The sequence below is a fragment of the Caretta caretta genome, chromosome 1, assembly GCF_965140235.1.
Source record: "Caretta caretta isolate rCarCar2 chromosome 1, rCarCar1.hap1, whole genome shotgun sequence".
Taxonomy (NCBI): Eukaryota; Metazoa; Chordata; order Testudines; family Cheloniidae; genus Caretta; species Caretta caretta.
In genome coordinates this window covers 144,001,385-144,015,569 of record NC_134206.1, presented here as the reverse complement: position 1 = coordinate 144,015,569, position 14,185 = coordinate 144,001,385, and the positions used below count along the sequence as shown (strand labels likewise).

At 37.8% G+C, this 14,185-nt stretch overlaps 1 protein-coding gene across 2 annotated transcripts in view; it reads left to right on the top strand.

Annotated features, from left to right (window-relative positions):
• KLHL15 (kelch like family member 15) overlaps positions 1-13,527 on the top strand; it is a 38,818-nt gene extending 25,291 nt beyond the window's left edge. For both annotated transcript variants that reach the window (XM_075131965.1, XM_048863127.2), the window contains exon 3: positions 6,315-13,527. In XM_075131965.1, coding sequence (XP_074988066.1) covers positions 6,315-7,424 — 1,110 coding nt within the window. In that variant the 3' untranslated portion in view covers positions 7,425-13,527. The remainder of the gene's footprint in view (positions 1-6,314) is intronic.
• Positions 13,528-14,185: the final 658 nt, after the last annotated feature.

Sequence of the window (14,185 nt, the reverse complement as noted above, 5' to 3'; positions counted from 1 at the left end):
TAAGGCAGAGACTTTTTACTATGTGTTTCTACAGGAACTAGCACAATGGGGCCTTGATCTCCGTTGGGGTATCTAGGTGTGGCTGTACTATAAATAATTAATAGTAATAAAAATTATTCTCAGGGAGAGAATAAACAAAAGGCTGGAAAGCTAAAATAAACATAAAGGAGGAGGGAAAAAAAGTGGCAAGACAGATGAAACAAAGATTGGGGTTCGAGAGAAAATTAAAGAAAAATTGAGAGGGTGGAAAATCACAACTTTTGGCTTATTGTTATGAATTATATATGTTGCTTATTTGGAAGGTGTCCAGAACTCCATAAGTTTTAAGGAAAAGAATGGGGAGGAGGTGGTATTATAATGTGCATCTGCCTCAAGCTGGGACACTTGGCAACAACGATGATAGTGCTTAACAGTGACAAAATGCTGTAATGCTTTTCTGTTCAAAACCCTGTACAAACATTGGCTAATCCTCATAGGACTCCTGTGAAGACTGTAAGCATTCCCATTTTGCATATGGGGAAAGTGAGGTGAAGTGACTTGCCCAAAGCCCCTTAAATTGACAGTTGTGGTTGCAAGAGAATATTGGACACTATATTTTTAGAGACTTTACTTTTTTTTTAACTGAATTTAAACTTAAATACGTATGTTAACAATTCCCATATTATTGTGACATCAGAGTTAATAAGTGCAACTTAGAGTTCGGCTTGAGACACAGAAAGGATCGAGACCTAAAAATTTTCAGTTACTGGGTTATTTGGATCTGGAGTTTTGATTCAGATTCATTTGTAGTAAAATCTGAGAGTTCATTGAAAGTGTAAGGAAAACTAATTTTCCAGAAACTTGACCCAATCTTCAAGTCCTTGTTTATTTTAAGTATGTAGGTGTAGTATTTGTGTTCCTGATATCCCAGGAGGAGTTTGCATCAAACCATTTGTACATTCAGAATCAACAAATTGTGCTATAGTTTTTATATGCAAATTATCTAACTTACATTGAGATAGAATCAAAAAACTCCATCTCCTTAAGTAGTCAGATAGAATCACAAAAAACCTCATGTGCCGTCCAGTTTGATACCCTGCATTTCATCAGTTGTTTTGGCAAGAGAATAATTCCACACATCGACAGCGCTGTGCTGCGCTTTCAATAAAAGGTAGTAAGGCACATGGATGTCATATAGTTAAAGCACAGGACCTGGAATCAGGAGATCTGGATTCATTCCTGCCTTTGTCACAGACTTGCTGTGTGACCTTGGAAAAATCATCATTAAGGGTATTATCTACACTACAATGTAAGCCCAGGGTTAGTGGGACTCGAGTCAGCTGACCCGTTTAGAGAACCCTGGGCTTTAGCATCTACATTGTAACTTAACCCTAGGTTAAGACTTTTCTAAACCATGCTCAAACATAGGGTGAGCTGGTGTCCGCACTGCAGTGCGGACACCCCGAGTCAAGGTAACCATATCCCAGAGTCCCTAGGCCCCCTTCACTGCCCCTCCCCCACCGCTTCTTCCCTCCTGGAAATGAGTGGTGTAGCCCTAGCCTATGCTGCACTATGGGAAAACTTTATCTACCCTGCATGTTGCCAGGAGGCAGCTTGCTTTGCAAAAGTCTTGATCGGTTCTCTCTCCATTGCAAACCCAGGAGGGTGTCTGATAGTGTGCTTGCAGATCAGTGATCAAAAGAGAATGGTTAACGCTGACCTGAACTGCTGCCATTGGCAAAGTGGGTGGGGGGATGGCTTCGGTATTCAATTGAGTGGATTGCGGATTGTTGCGATAGAGAGGACTAAGAGTTGTCCCACGGAATTTTGGGATACTTCCGGCTGACTCCCAGAATCTGAGTCAAGCAGGGCTGCATCTACGTTACAAAGCAAATGGCTTGAATCCTGGCTAACTTGAGCTTGGACCCTCCAGCCCTGCAGGGTCCTTGGATCCTGGGTCTGAGACCTGGGTTAGCGCAATTCTGGTGCGGGGGGGGGAGGGGGAAGGGGTTAGGCTTGAGTCAGGGCTTACGTGCAGGCTTACGTTGCAGTGTAGACATACCCTAAATTATCTCTGCCTCTGTTTCCATATGTGTAAAATGGTAATAATACTTCTCAGAGTAGTGGTAAGATAAATTCATTAATACTTGTACATCACTTTCGTTTTTTAACTATATACAAAAATATGGTAAAACCATCTTGTTGGTTATGTATACCTGTAATTTGTTTCCCTTTAGGAGAGAGGCTAGATTAAGGTTTTCCCAAGTATGTCCTATTTTTTCATCTTACTCTATGGTATAAGTATGACAAACTTATTAATCTTTGTCTGGTTTTATTTTTGTCCGTCTTTGCTTGATTTGCTTTGCTGCTGCCTTTAATCCATATGTGTTGATCCTGCAGGGTCTTCCTTTTCCTGTTTTATTTCTGATACTCATTTTTTCCCAAATATTCCTTTGTCTTGACGTTTTGGTGAAAAGTAGCACTGCAATGATCTAGATCTACGCTGAAATTTAGGGGAGGGAGGTATCTTCTGTGGAAGCTAGTGTCACCACAAACCATTTTACATCATCAATCCAAACTGTTCTCATAATCCTGCCTCTTGTTAAGATGAATGGGAGGAAGGTATATTTTCTGTAACAGACATCACTATATACAAGCTGTTAAACAAGATGCTGCTTTTACAATATCCTTTGAATATTTTTATTCTGTTGCTTAAAAGGCAATAATGAGGGTCAGAGAGGAAATAAGAAGAAAACCTAGTATTCCCAGGTGTTGTATTTCTTCTGATCTTTTATCAGTGTGCAAGTATCCAAACAGTGGGTAATCTGATAGCACTGTATTTTTAAATACAGTAATAATAATACCTGCTGTTGGTATTAACTTATTTTTACCTTTCTTCAAATTTTCATAGTAAGTACACTAACTACTCCAACATAACTGGTTTTGTTAAAAAATGCATTGGTAATCAAATTTTGTTGTTTGTCAGCTTTCTTTTAAAATTAATGGGAGCAGCTAATGCACATTATGTATTCACTTTACCTGAAAATTTATTTTTTTAAAATTCAGCCATTGTACTGAAAGAATGAGGGAAGTATCTGAGAGTTTCATTTCTTTGGTCTTTTTACATTTTTAAAATAGCAAAGATAACTTGGTGTTGAAATATTGGTTTTGAAAAACTGCTTCCTTTCTTGAGGTTAAACTTTGATACAAAATATAGCTATTCTGCATACTCCTATACAAATCTGTAGCATTTTCTAGATCTGTATAACTTTTATATGTATTAGCTTTTATAAAATCTCATATCTTACATTTAGATGGCAGACTATTCATACTGAGTTAGGTAGGATCAGCATGGATCCAAGTTCTTGAATTTTTCTAAATGTAAGTTTTGTAGCTTCGCATTCTGTAATTCTGTAGATACAAGATGATTGGACATGCAGCTTGGAGATACTTACTTACTATAGAAACAAGCAAAGAAATCTCAAGTTAAATTCTTCTATAATGGGCATAATGTTCATGTTCAGGCATTTTATGTATGCATATTATAAATATGTGCTTATGTAAAATGGCATACATGGCACTGTAGTATAAAGGTTTCATTAACTTGGAATGGCCACATTACTCAGGAGTGAGGAAACTGCAGGTGAGCTATGCAGGTCATCCAAATGAGTCCTGATAAAATCTTTATCCTCTATATTCCACATCTGGCTGAAAAACAATTTTGGAGAGATTTTAAAAATTGTATTGAGACTATTGAGTTACCATGAGTCTAATTGTACACAGCATAGAGGGAGAAGAAAAATTAAAACAAATACACTTAAAATGCCTATGAAATTATTCTAATCTAAAGTAACTTATTTACAGGAAAAACAAGTCACAACTTTTAAGTCTGATATTTTGGGACCTTGCAAGTTCTGTGTCCCTCAGTGGGAAGCTGGGAATCTCTCCTTTCTGATGGCATAAGGCTCCCATTTCCGGCCCTGAAGGGGTTTGCAAGATATCAGACCTTAAACCCTTCAATCTGTCCCTGATCTTGGGCATTTTGGGCTTTGGGTTAGTATAATTTTGAGAGGGATAGAGAAAATTCTATTTCAGGCTGACTTTTGAATTTCTGTTTGAAGCTGCTCAGAGTTTGGAATCTCAGTAGAAGTAGTGATGGAGATGGCAAAGTGCAGGTGAGGTGAGCGAAGGTGCATGATAAATGCAATTTATCACACGGATCTAGTCATCATGTGGATGTATATGTTACGTACATGTTTTATATATATTACAGGTGGAGATGGTAGCACTGCTTATAGCTGAGTTTACCTAACATTTTCTATTGTAAGACCTTGCTTTTTAGTTGCTTATAACTTTGCCAAACTGTTTTCCATGTTGTATATCTGCCCCAGGCTAAATTTGTTTGGGAATGTTTAAACAAAAATAGTTCAGCTATTTCCAACAATGAGATTTCCAACAATGAGAGGTAAAAGTACATTATACAGCCATTTCATTAAGGAAGGCCTCAAGCCTCCATACTTAGGAGAGGAGGGACTTGGAACTTAGCAGAGCGGTTATTCTGGTGCAAGAGGTGTGCCTTTTGCAGTCCCCATAAAAATCCACCTGTACTTGGTCAGGCTTGGCCTCTGAAAAATGTCTGGACATGCTCAATAGATGTTTGTGAAAGGTTGGCAGCATTATTCTCCTAAAATTATCAGCACTGAACATACTTCATTCCCACACGGCTTCTATGTGCTGACCAAACTGAGAATGCACCATCCTCACAAAGTGACTGAGCACGGTCCATTCCAGGGCTGCCAGGCTGAGTGAGACTTTTTCTGCAGTTGCTCTTTCCAACAACTGAGGGCCACAGTGGTGGCAGGTACTAAAACTGAGAACGGAGAATGACTATGTTATGCTCTTAAGGCTACCCCTGCTGATGTCTAGGCAGCAACAAGAAGAAGTAGGAATCAGACTGACTTGCTCAAATGCAGAGGCAAGAGGAGAATATGGATAGGGTAGCAGGTGGAGGCTGTGGGGATATAGGAACAAGAGGGACAGGGATAGGCTGTAGGGGTGATAGAGCAGAGGAAGCAAGGATAGAAGAAAAGAGGACAGGCTGAGGCGGGACAGTAGGGTCTGTAACCACTAGAATACTCTTCCAGAACCTGGAATAGAATCAAGATTTCCTGAATTCCAACATTCCTTTGCTGTCAGCAAATAGCCACAAAACCCACTGGCAAAGTGTGTCTCATCTCTTTCTAATGGGTGGTCCACATAGCAGTAGAAGTATATATTAATCTCTACTTGTGGCTCTGTTGGCTGAAGTGGTAGAGATCTATGCTGTGGGTTTGAAAGTTCTAACCCTTCTGAAGACCCATGTATTATTTCTTTTAATATAGGTTGTTTTTCTTTGATAAAATAGTGTGCATAAGTAGAAAAACTTAGCACTTCTTTTAATCCATAGATCTGAAAGTGAATTACAAAAGCAGGCAATTAATATTGCTATTTTACAGATAAGTTTGTGTGCATGTATTTCAATATTAATAATTTACACATATGTATATTATACAGACACTTGAAACCTATGTCCATATAATTTAATCTAGTAAAGACCCAAAAGATTGGAAAAAACAGTTATGCCCCTTGTAGTGGCATTTTTTATTTACAATGAAAGGAAGAGAGACATTAGTAATATAAAGCTAACAAAATTATGAAGTAAACATCTACTTGATTCTCAAGGTATAATAATAATATTTGTCTCCAAATTGCATTTTATGTCATGTAATCCAGTGGTGACACTGATTCCCCCCTCCCCCCCCCCGCCCCCTTTCTGGTCTGGCGGGAAGTATAGCACTACCTGGTGCTGCTTTGCAGTTGTTATTTATGTAAGAAAAATTGGAAGCCTGGAACTATCAACATTTTCAAATGTAGATGCTTATCTCCTATATTTAGACACTTAAATAAAAGTGGGCTGCCTTTTTTTCCAGAGGTACTGACACAACTCCAGTCAAAGTCAGTGGGATTGAAGGTGCTCAGAATTTTTGAAAATCAACCCAGTTTTATTTAGGTACGCGCATGGGGTTTAGGGAGTAGGTTTTGAAATCTTTGGCCTCTGTCTCTGTCTCAGCCTCAATAATATCTTGGGGAAGAAATAATGTGTTGCCTCTGCATACATTTTAAGTACACAGTTTATGTAGCTTATCTGTCTCAATACTTGAACAGAATTGTCCTTCAGGTTTCTCAGAATAAAATTAAGCATTATAATCTTTTAATGATTTACGGTAATTAAATGGTTCTCTATGCTGTTTTTCCTTGGTCAACATTTTAACTGTTTTTTAAAAATGTATCCACAGGTAAAAACATCAGAGTTTTATCGATACTCTCGGCAGCTCCGGCATGAAGTTGACCAAGCCATGAATTACTTTCATAGTGTTCACCAACAGCCTTTGATGGAAATGAAATCCAACCGTATTCGTTCTGCCAAACCCCAGACTGCAGTATTTAGAGGAATGATAGGACACAGCATGGTAAATAGCAAAATTCTTCTCTTGCACAAACCCAGGGTCTGGTGGGAACTAGAGGGCCCTCAAGTACCTTTACGACCAGACTGCCTTGCCATTGTCAATAACTTTGTATTCTTGTTAGGAGGGGAAGAACTGGGCCCAGATGGTGAGTTTCATGCTTCCTCCAAAGTATTTAGATATGACCCTAGACAAAATACTTGGTTGCGAATGGCAGACATGTCTGTTCCACGCTCAGAGTTTGCTGTTGGTGTTATTGGGAGATACATCTATGCGGTTGCTGGGAGAACAAGGGATGAAACATTTTACTCGACTGAACGGTATGATATCACTGCAGACAAATGGGAATTTGTGGATCCCTATCCAGTCAATAAATATGGTCATGAAGGAACTGTACTCAGTAACAAGTTGTATATCACTGGGGGAATTACTTCATCTTCCACTTCTAAGCAAGTGTGTGTGTTTGACCCCAGTAAAGAAGGGACGGTGGAACAGCGAACAAGGAGAACTCAAGTTGTCACAAATTGTTGGGAGAACAAATGCAAAATGAATTATGCAAGATGCTTTCACAAAATGATTTCCTATAATGGTAAGCTTTATGTCTTTGGTGGTGTTTGTGTGATCTTGAGGGCCTCCTTTGAGTCGCAAGGGTGTCCTTCTACGGAGGTTTATGACCCAGATACTGATCAGTGGACTATTTTGGCTTCTATGCCAATTGGAAGAAGTGGTCATGGTGTAGCTGTTTTGGACAAACAGATAATGGTTCTTGGAGGCCTTTGTTACAATGGTCATTACAGTGATTCAATTCTCACCTTTGATCCAGAGGAAAACAAATGGAAAGAAGATGAATACCCAAGAATGCCCTGCAAGCTGGATGGCTTACAAGTTTGCAGCCTGCACTTTCCCGAATATGTACTGGAGCATGTTAGACGTTGCAACTAAAAAAACAAAACAAAACACCCTCCCAACCCCAATGAAACACAAAAAACTGTCTAATTTGACAGGAAAACAAAGCAGATTTAATTCATTTAAAGACATTGGCTTGTATGTAAAAAAGCTATTAGATGCATAGAGAAACGGGATGTACAGGGAATGCACCTACCAAGTTTATTAGAAATGCCAATAACTGTGGACTCGTATTGTAAACGTTTTGCTTTTTATTTTTTTTAAACAAACACTGCTGTATGTGAGGTGGAGTGGAGGGGGGGAGAAGAAAAATCTATTTTTCAGTGTGTTTACTTTTTTCCTTTGTGGCCTTTTATGTCCATGCAATAAGTTTATTCTGTATAATGGCCATCACAGCAGCATCCTTCTTGGAACCAGTTGAATAAAATGATCTACTTATGGGGAGAAGGGGGACAGAAGAATATATATTGTGGATTTTAATTTTCATTAAGTGTCAGGATAGGATTCAGCAGCCTTACTGGGGGAATACCTGACTTAAACTCTAGTGACAAGGGTTTCATTTTGTCTCTGTAAGTTGTGGTGGACATTTTATTTTCTCCATTTATGAGTACTCTCAGTCCAGTTTGGTAGTTTGTTTGTTTTTTCCCGTAAGTACATTTTAAAATGATCTTAACCTTTGTGCATGGCTTTTCCCTGGATTTGTACAGTAGTATCAGTAAGTCTACCAAAAAATGCAAGTTATACATTTCCTGTTAAACTGATGATGAAGCATTTTTATACTCAAACACTATTTCTATGCTGCCTTCTATTGTCTGCATTGTGTTTGGTGGTGAGTAAAATATATACACACACACATGCATACCCTGTAAGATCTATATACAATGCATCTTTTTATGTGCAATTAGGGTATTATATTTTTAACCAGGGCACAGATTCAGCCGTGTCTGTTGAATTTTAGAGATAGTAGCATTTTTTCTTGAATTAAACATTACAGAGTCCTTAAGTAACTGGAGGCCTAGTTTGGTATCAAAGAAGCCTGTCTTTGGTATACACTGATTCATTCAGTAATATTTAAACTCTTTATATTAATAATATGTAATGAACTGTTAACAGTTTGACATTTTATATATTATTTTAAAAAAGTAAATACACCTTACCCAGTTACAGTCCTTCGCTTTTGAATGTGTTGCCTTGTTTTTAATAGAAATCAGAAATGTGTCCGTAAGCAAGCATGAACGCTGCACTAACCTGCAGTTTTTTGTCAGACCTGGATATACTCTTATTTTTAGGAATGGCATCGCTTGTAGTTGTGTTGAAGTGATGTAATCTAATATTTTTTGAAGCATCAACTGATATGAACTGCTGTGTTCTAAAAATATGGGGTTAGGCAGTTGGGGACAATGTTTACCATTTCTGTAACCTTTAAAATACAAACCTATAGCTACTGACCTCATACTTCCTGAAATAAGACTTATGATCCAAGAGGGCTTGAATAACTGCACCATGTTTGAGCACTTTGTTAACCTGTTGACTTTTACTGACTGTAGATTGGTGAGACTATCCACCAAGATAAACATTATTATAAAAGTAAAGCATTAAAATCCTAGTTCTTTCACACTGATGTGAAATTAGCCTCTGCTGGAGTCAAGAGGGAAAAGATTTCCTCTCTAAAATTTGAGGCCAACACTGAGCTCAAATATGCAGGGACAGACTGCTGATGTAAGCTTGTAAAATCATCTGCTGACATGAAACTCTGTAACATTAGATTTTACAAGATGTGCAGTAATGGTTAAGAATCCATTTCTGTTTCAGCATCTCCCAGCCAGAAGTCACTGTAGAAAAGGAATGTACAGTACTCAGGGAGTTCAAAAGAATGCACTTATAAGGGACCAAATACACCCTAAATTTGCTATGATAAATAGCAACAAGTTTGTTTGGCTAAATGAAATTAGAAATGAATAATGGATATTAAAATGTTTTGTGAAATGCACCATGCTGACATTTAATGGTATCTTTGTTTTCTTGTAGTAATGTTCTTTCAAGTTCTGGATTGAGAGAGATGGGAGGACATGGAGTTGCATTGCAAGTTAGCAGATTTTATTGTTTTAATTAGCAATAATTTAGCAAAGCAGAGTTGGTTACCGTAATCTTTGATCAAAAGAGAGAATTTACACCACCATAGCTGGAATGATAAAGGATGTCTAAGTCAGAGATGGCTGGACCAAATGTTCACATTCAGTCTTCTGGTGCAGACCACAGCTTGCAGTTAAATGTAATTCTTTGCTTATTATTTTCCTATATTTTTCAATTTACAAGTACAGAATTTAATTTGTTTCACTTAGTAATTTGAACTACAACCTTTCTGGTATAAGCCAAGGCTCCAGCCTTTGCCATGAGATGTGTGCAGATGGATCCCTGCTGCCAGGTGGGGCACCATTGACTTTTTGATGGGCCCTGCTCAGGTGCAGGGTTTCTGCCTGTGTATATTTTATTGCAGAATCAGGGTTCAAGACAAGTTATCTTATTTTTACTCCTCTTTTGCTCTTTTTGTTACTTAGCCCATTTTCTGACGTTGTTATGTGAATGGGACAGCAAAGATTAGTAGTCCTGTTGTCTAGGTAGGCTTGTACAAGCCTATCATGAGTAATATTGAGCATTTCATCCTGCTACCTGGGGGTGAGCTGGGGAACCATTGTTGATCTGGAAATTTGGTCTTCATGATTTAAGTATAACAGGCTAAAGAGAGAAGGCCAAGATTTTTACAAAAATGGGTGTCTAAAGTTATGTTCCTAAATCTGTAGTTCAGCACCTACGTAAGTGGCCTGATTTTTCTAAAATGCTGAGCACCCTGCTGCTCCCACTAAAGGAAAAGGGAATGCTGGATGCTTGGTACTCTTGAAAACAAGGCTAGTTATTTAGGTGCTTATGCCCCTTAGACCATATTTAACTTCAGGCACCCAGTTTTTAAAATCTTGTTTAAGGCCTGTAATACTAATTAATTTGTAAAATTCTAACTTGAACTAATTATTGGTTTCAGCTTCCGCTGATGTGTTGGCTGTAAACATTTGAGAATTAAGAATTATTGGAATTTGCTTGGTTCAGAATGTCTGGGAGGCTGGAGAATGTTTTGTAACATACATTTTTACCATGCTCATTATTTCAGTCAATAAATATATAATTAATCCCCGTTATCTTTTACATTGTGATGTAGCTTTTGAAAAAAAATTGTTAATTTTTGATATAGCTTAGAGGGATGTTTTCTTTTTCACTAAACCATTTTGTGTGCATTTGCCTTTAGTACCCATGCTCCTTAGTCAGTGCTTAAATAAAAACAAACAAAAAAATCAAGGCTAGCTAATCAGAGACTTGCATGTCATCATTGAGATCTTTTGAATATGATTATTATATTAACTCGAGGGTTTTTTTGCCACTTAAATGTGCCCCTAGTTAATGAGGAGAAAGGTAAACCCTAACCCTTTATAGTAAAATTGCTCATTTATCTCCCCCATTCCTTTTTTTTACTTTTTAAAACTTGGCACACAGCCTGCTTTTAAACAGCAACAGTACTCAATGTTGTAAAAAGGGACAGACATACTTAGTCCAATCTCTGTTTCTCAATTTAAAAAAAAGTTAGTGTTGGGTTCTTGTCTAGCTGTCTCAGTTTTCTTCCTGGTTCTAGGAGGAACCCTGTTTTCTTATTAGGGGCCAGAAGCTGCAAAGTGCTGAGCACTGTCAGTTCTCATTGGGAGCCCAGCATGCTCAATACCAGGCAGGTTTGCAAAAGAACTCAGTACCTATTTAAGCACCAAAGTAAGTGGCCAGATTTTCAAAATTAAGCCACTAGCACTGAGTGCGCTGAGCACTTGTGAAAGTCTGGCTGTATAGATTCAGCTGGAAGGAGGCAATTACTGATTCTGCAGAAAGAGGCAGCTACTATTTCAGAAGGCTCACTAGCCTGAGGGACCTGTGGCAATTCAAGGCCTGATGATTTTGCTGTCTACTTTCGTATGCTTTATGCCATTGGAAAACTTAAAATCCCTGCTTTTCAGTCACCAATTCCTAGTCCTGGTGGTTTGTGACTTTAACACTCTTGGGGTATGCCTACATAGGGATAAAAGACCCATAGCATGGCCGCAGCTAGCCCAGGTCAGCTGACTCGGGGTCAGGCTGTGGGGCTAAAAATCATTGTGTAGACATCTGGGCTTAGGATGAAGCCCGAGCTCTAGGACCTTCCACTCTATACAGAGATTTTTTTTCAGCCCTGGAACCTGAGCCCCGCAAGTCCAAGTCAGCTGAACTGGGCCAGCTGTGAGTTTTTTATCCCTGCATAGACATACCCTTTGGGCCCTGAGACATGCAGTCCTGTCGTCTTGCTCTTGGGACCTTCTTTCTGCAGAAGCAAATGCTGTCTTTTTACTGATAATATAATATTCATCCACATCCGAGATGGAGCTTCTTCCTACACTCAGGAAGCAAAGGATAAAATTAAACGTACAAATTAAATTAGGTTAAAAACCATACATATACCAATACTGGTCTTTAACTCAACGTGACCACTTCTTCATAAAGTGCGGGTTGGCTTGAGGGTATGATATCAGCTGCTTTTTCTGAAATACACAATTCTGCACCTTATGTCTTTTGTTTCATAAAGGACTAACTGAAGAAAAATCATGCATTTTTAAAATGGGGATGTCATTGACAGGAATGTTTTGCCTTTATTGAAATATTTTTTTCTTGACAAAAAAAAATAGGGAATTGGGCTTCAATTCTTCAGACATAGGCATGTTTTTAGCTTTACATAGATGAGTAGTCCATTGAAATAAAATTAAAAGCTATGCCAACTATTTAAAAGTCTATTCACATGTAAAGTTAAGCGTGTGCCAAAATGTCGGTAGGATTGGAGCCTTAGAGAAAACTTGCTTTCCCTCCACCTCTATCCAATATAGTACCTTGGGAATTTATTCTAATAAGCATGTTATGTCAGAGTTAAAACACTCAAGTTGTGTGGAAAGGGTAAAGGAGGAAACACAAAAGGAAAGATATGTTGGCTATTTAAAACTAAGTTTTCCAATGTTTTATAAGTAACAGTTTGAGATTTTAATGTTTATAAGACAATCTGAAAAAGTTTAAAATAAACACTGATGACTACTTTTGTTATGGCATCTGTATTTTATTTTTCTTGGATTGCTAAATCTACAGTTTCAGCATGTGTAAGATGTTAAAACAAGTGCATACTACGTTTGAAGTAAAACTAAAAAAATTATGCTGATGGCATCTGTAATATTAACAAAATATAGTACTGTTAAACAGGTGGCAGAAAAATAGACTGTTGAGCACAGCTTCCCTGGACTTCCCCTCTCCCCAAATTTCAGCACATGTTTCTGTGCTTTTTAAAAAAGTTTGAAGTATCAAATTCAAATAATATTTAGATTATAATTGAGTTGGTAGCTGGGGGAAAACCACTTTCTACTTGCAAGTGATATTCCTTATATAGCGCACGGGGGAAAGAAAGGTTGGTGTAAACATAAAAAATGAAATGTTACCTAGAACTGCAGTAATAGCTGTACTTCTATAGAAGGTTTTTATTTCCTCAGTGAACCCACCTAACTGACATTTAATGCAGGTCATCGGACTAGATGGAGGGAATAGCAAACCTCCCAGTCTGATTTTCTCTTTTCCTATGTATTATTTTGCAGAGCTTTAAAAAATGAATTGTCATAAATTGAAGAATGTAATTTCACTGTAGTTTCATGACTTTCCAGTCCTGTATGAGATGGTTGTGTTTTGAAAAGAATGTTTCCAGTAAGTTGATGGAAAAAGTTATTTGCGAGTTCTTCTGTGTGTGCTGTAGCAATTGGAAGTAGTCTGCCTCTTTAAAAACAAATATAGAGAGTTTTTATGTACATTTTTGGTTAATTGTCTAATATTCACCCCAAGGCTGCTATAAAATTCTTAGAATAATTTAAGGTTTGCCTTTTATAACTATTTTAAAAAGCCTTTGGTTTTTGGCAGAAGTTAACTTTTCCTAGCTATGGATACAATATGTTCAGACGTGTATGTGCTCTGTTCTGTTTTTAAATTGAAAAAATGTACAAAGTGTGTATAAGAAAAGTGTAAATAAAATATTTTTCATCTTTAAGCACACGGTTGCGTAATCTCTGCAATAACTAAATGCAGTATACCTGGAGATCTTTTTTTTGCACCCAAGACTTGTGGATCCAACTGGGTAAGTATTATCTTAAAAAAAAAATGCAATTCACAAAGCTGTATTAACACCCTAAGAAGTTTCAATAAGTCAAGTTGAATATGTTTGTACAGAGTACAGGCGTTGTCTTTTGGTGTTTTTTTTATAATCCTCCTCTTTCAAATCCCCCACACATCCCCAAGATGTATTCTCGTGTGTTCATGTGCTCTAGGGCCTAGTCTAATCCCCATTTGAGACAATGGTGCCTTTCAGTTGACTTCACTAGGCATTGGATCAGGCCTGTACTGTGTCAAAAGCTCTACCAGTTCAGACCAGCTTTTTCAAGTGTAGACTAATGTGTCTTTCAAAGTTGCTGTTTCCTCATCCTTGATTGCTCCTGTAGGATGTGACTGCTGAAATTTTCTAGAACCCAGCTCTCTTGTCTGTCATCATGGCTCATTATTATTGCCTTTGGGTTTTTTTTGTTTAGACAAAAATGCATCATGGGTTTGGACAATATACAGGAATCTATCAGAATGAGATATAGTGAACAACAATATCTAAAAAGAGTTATCAAGGACTACGTTTGTAACTCAATGTCTAGACCTGTAAC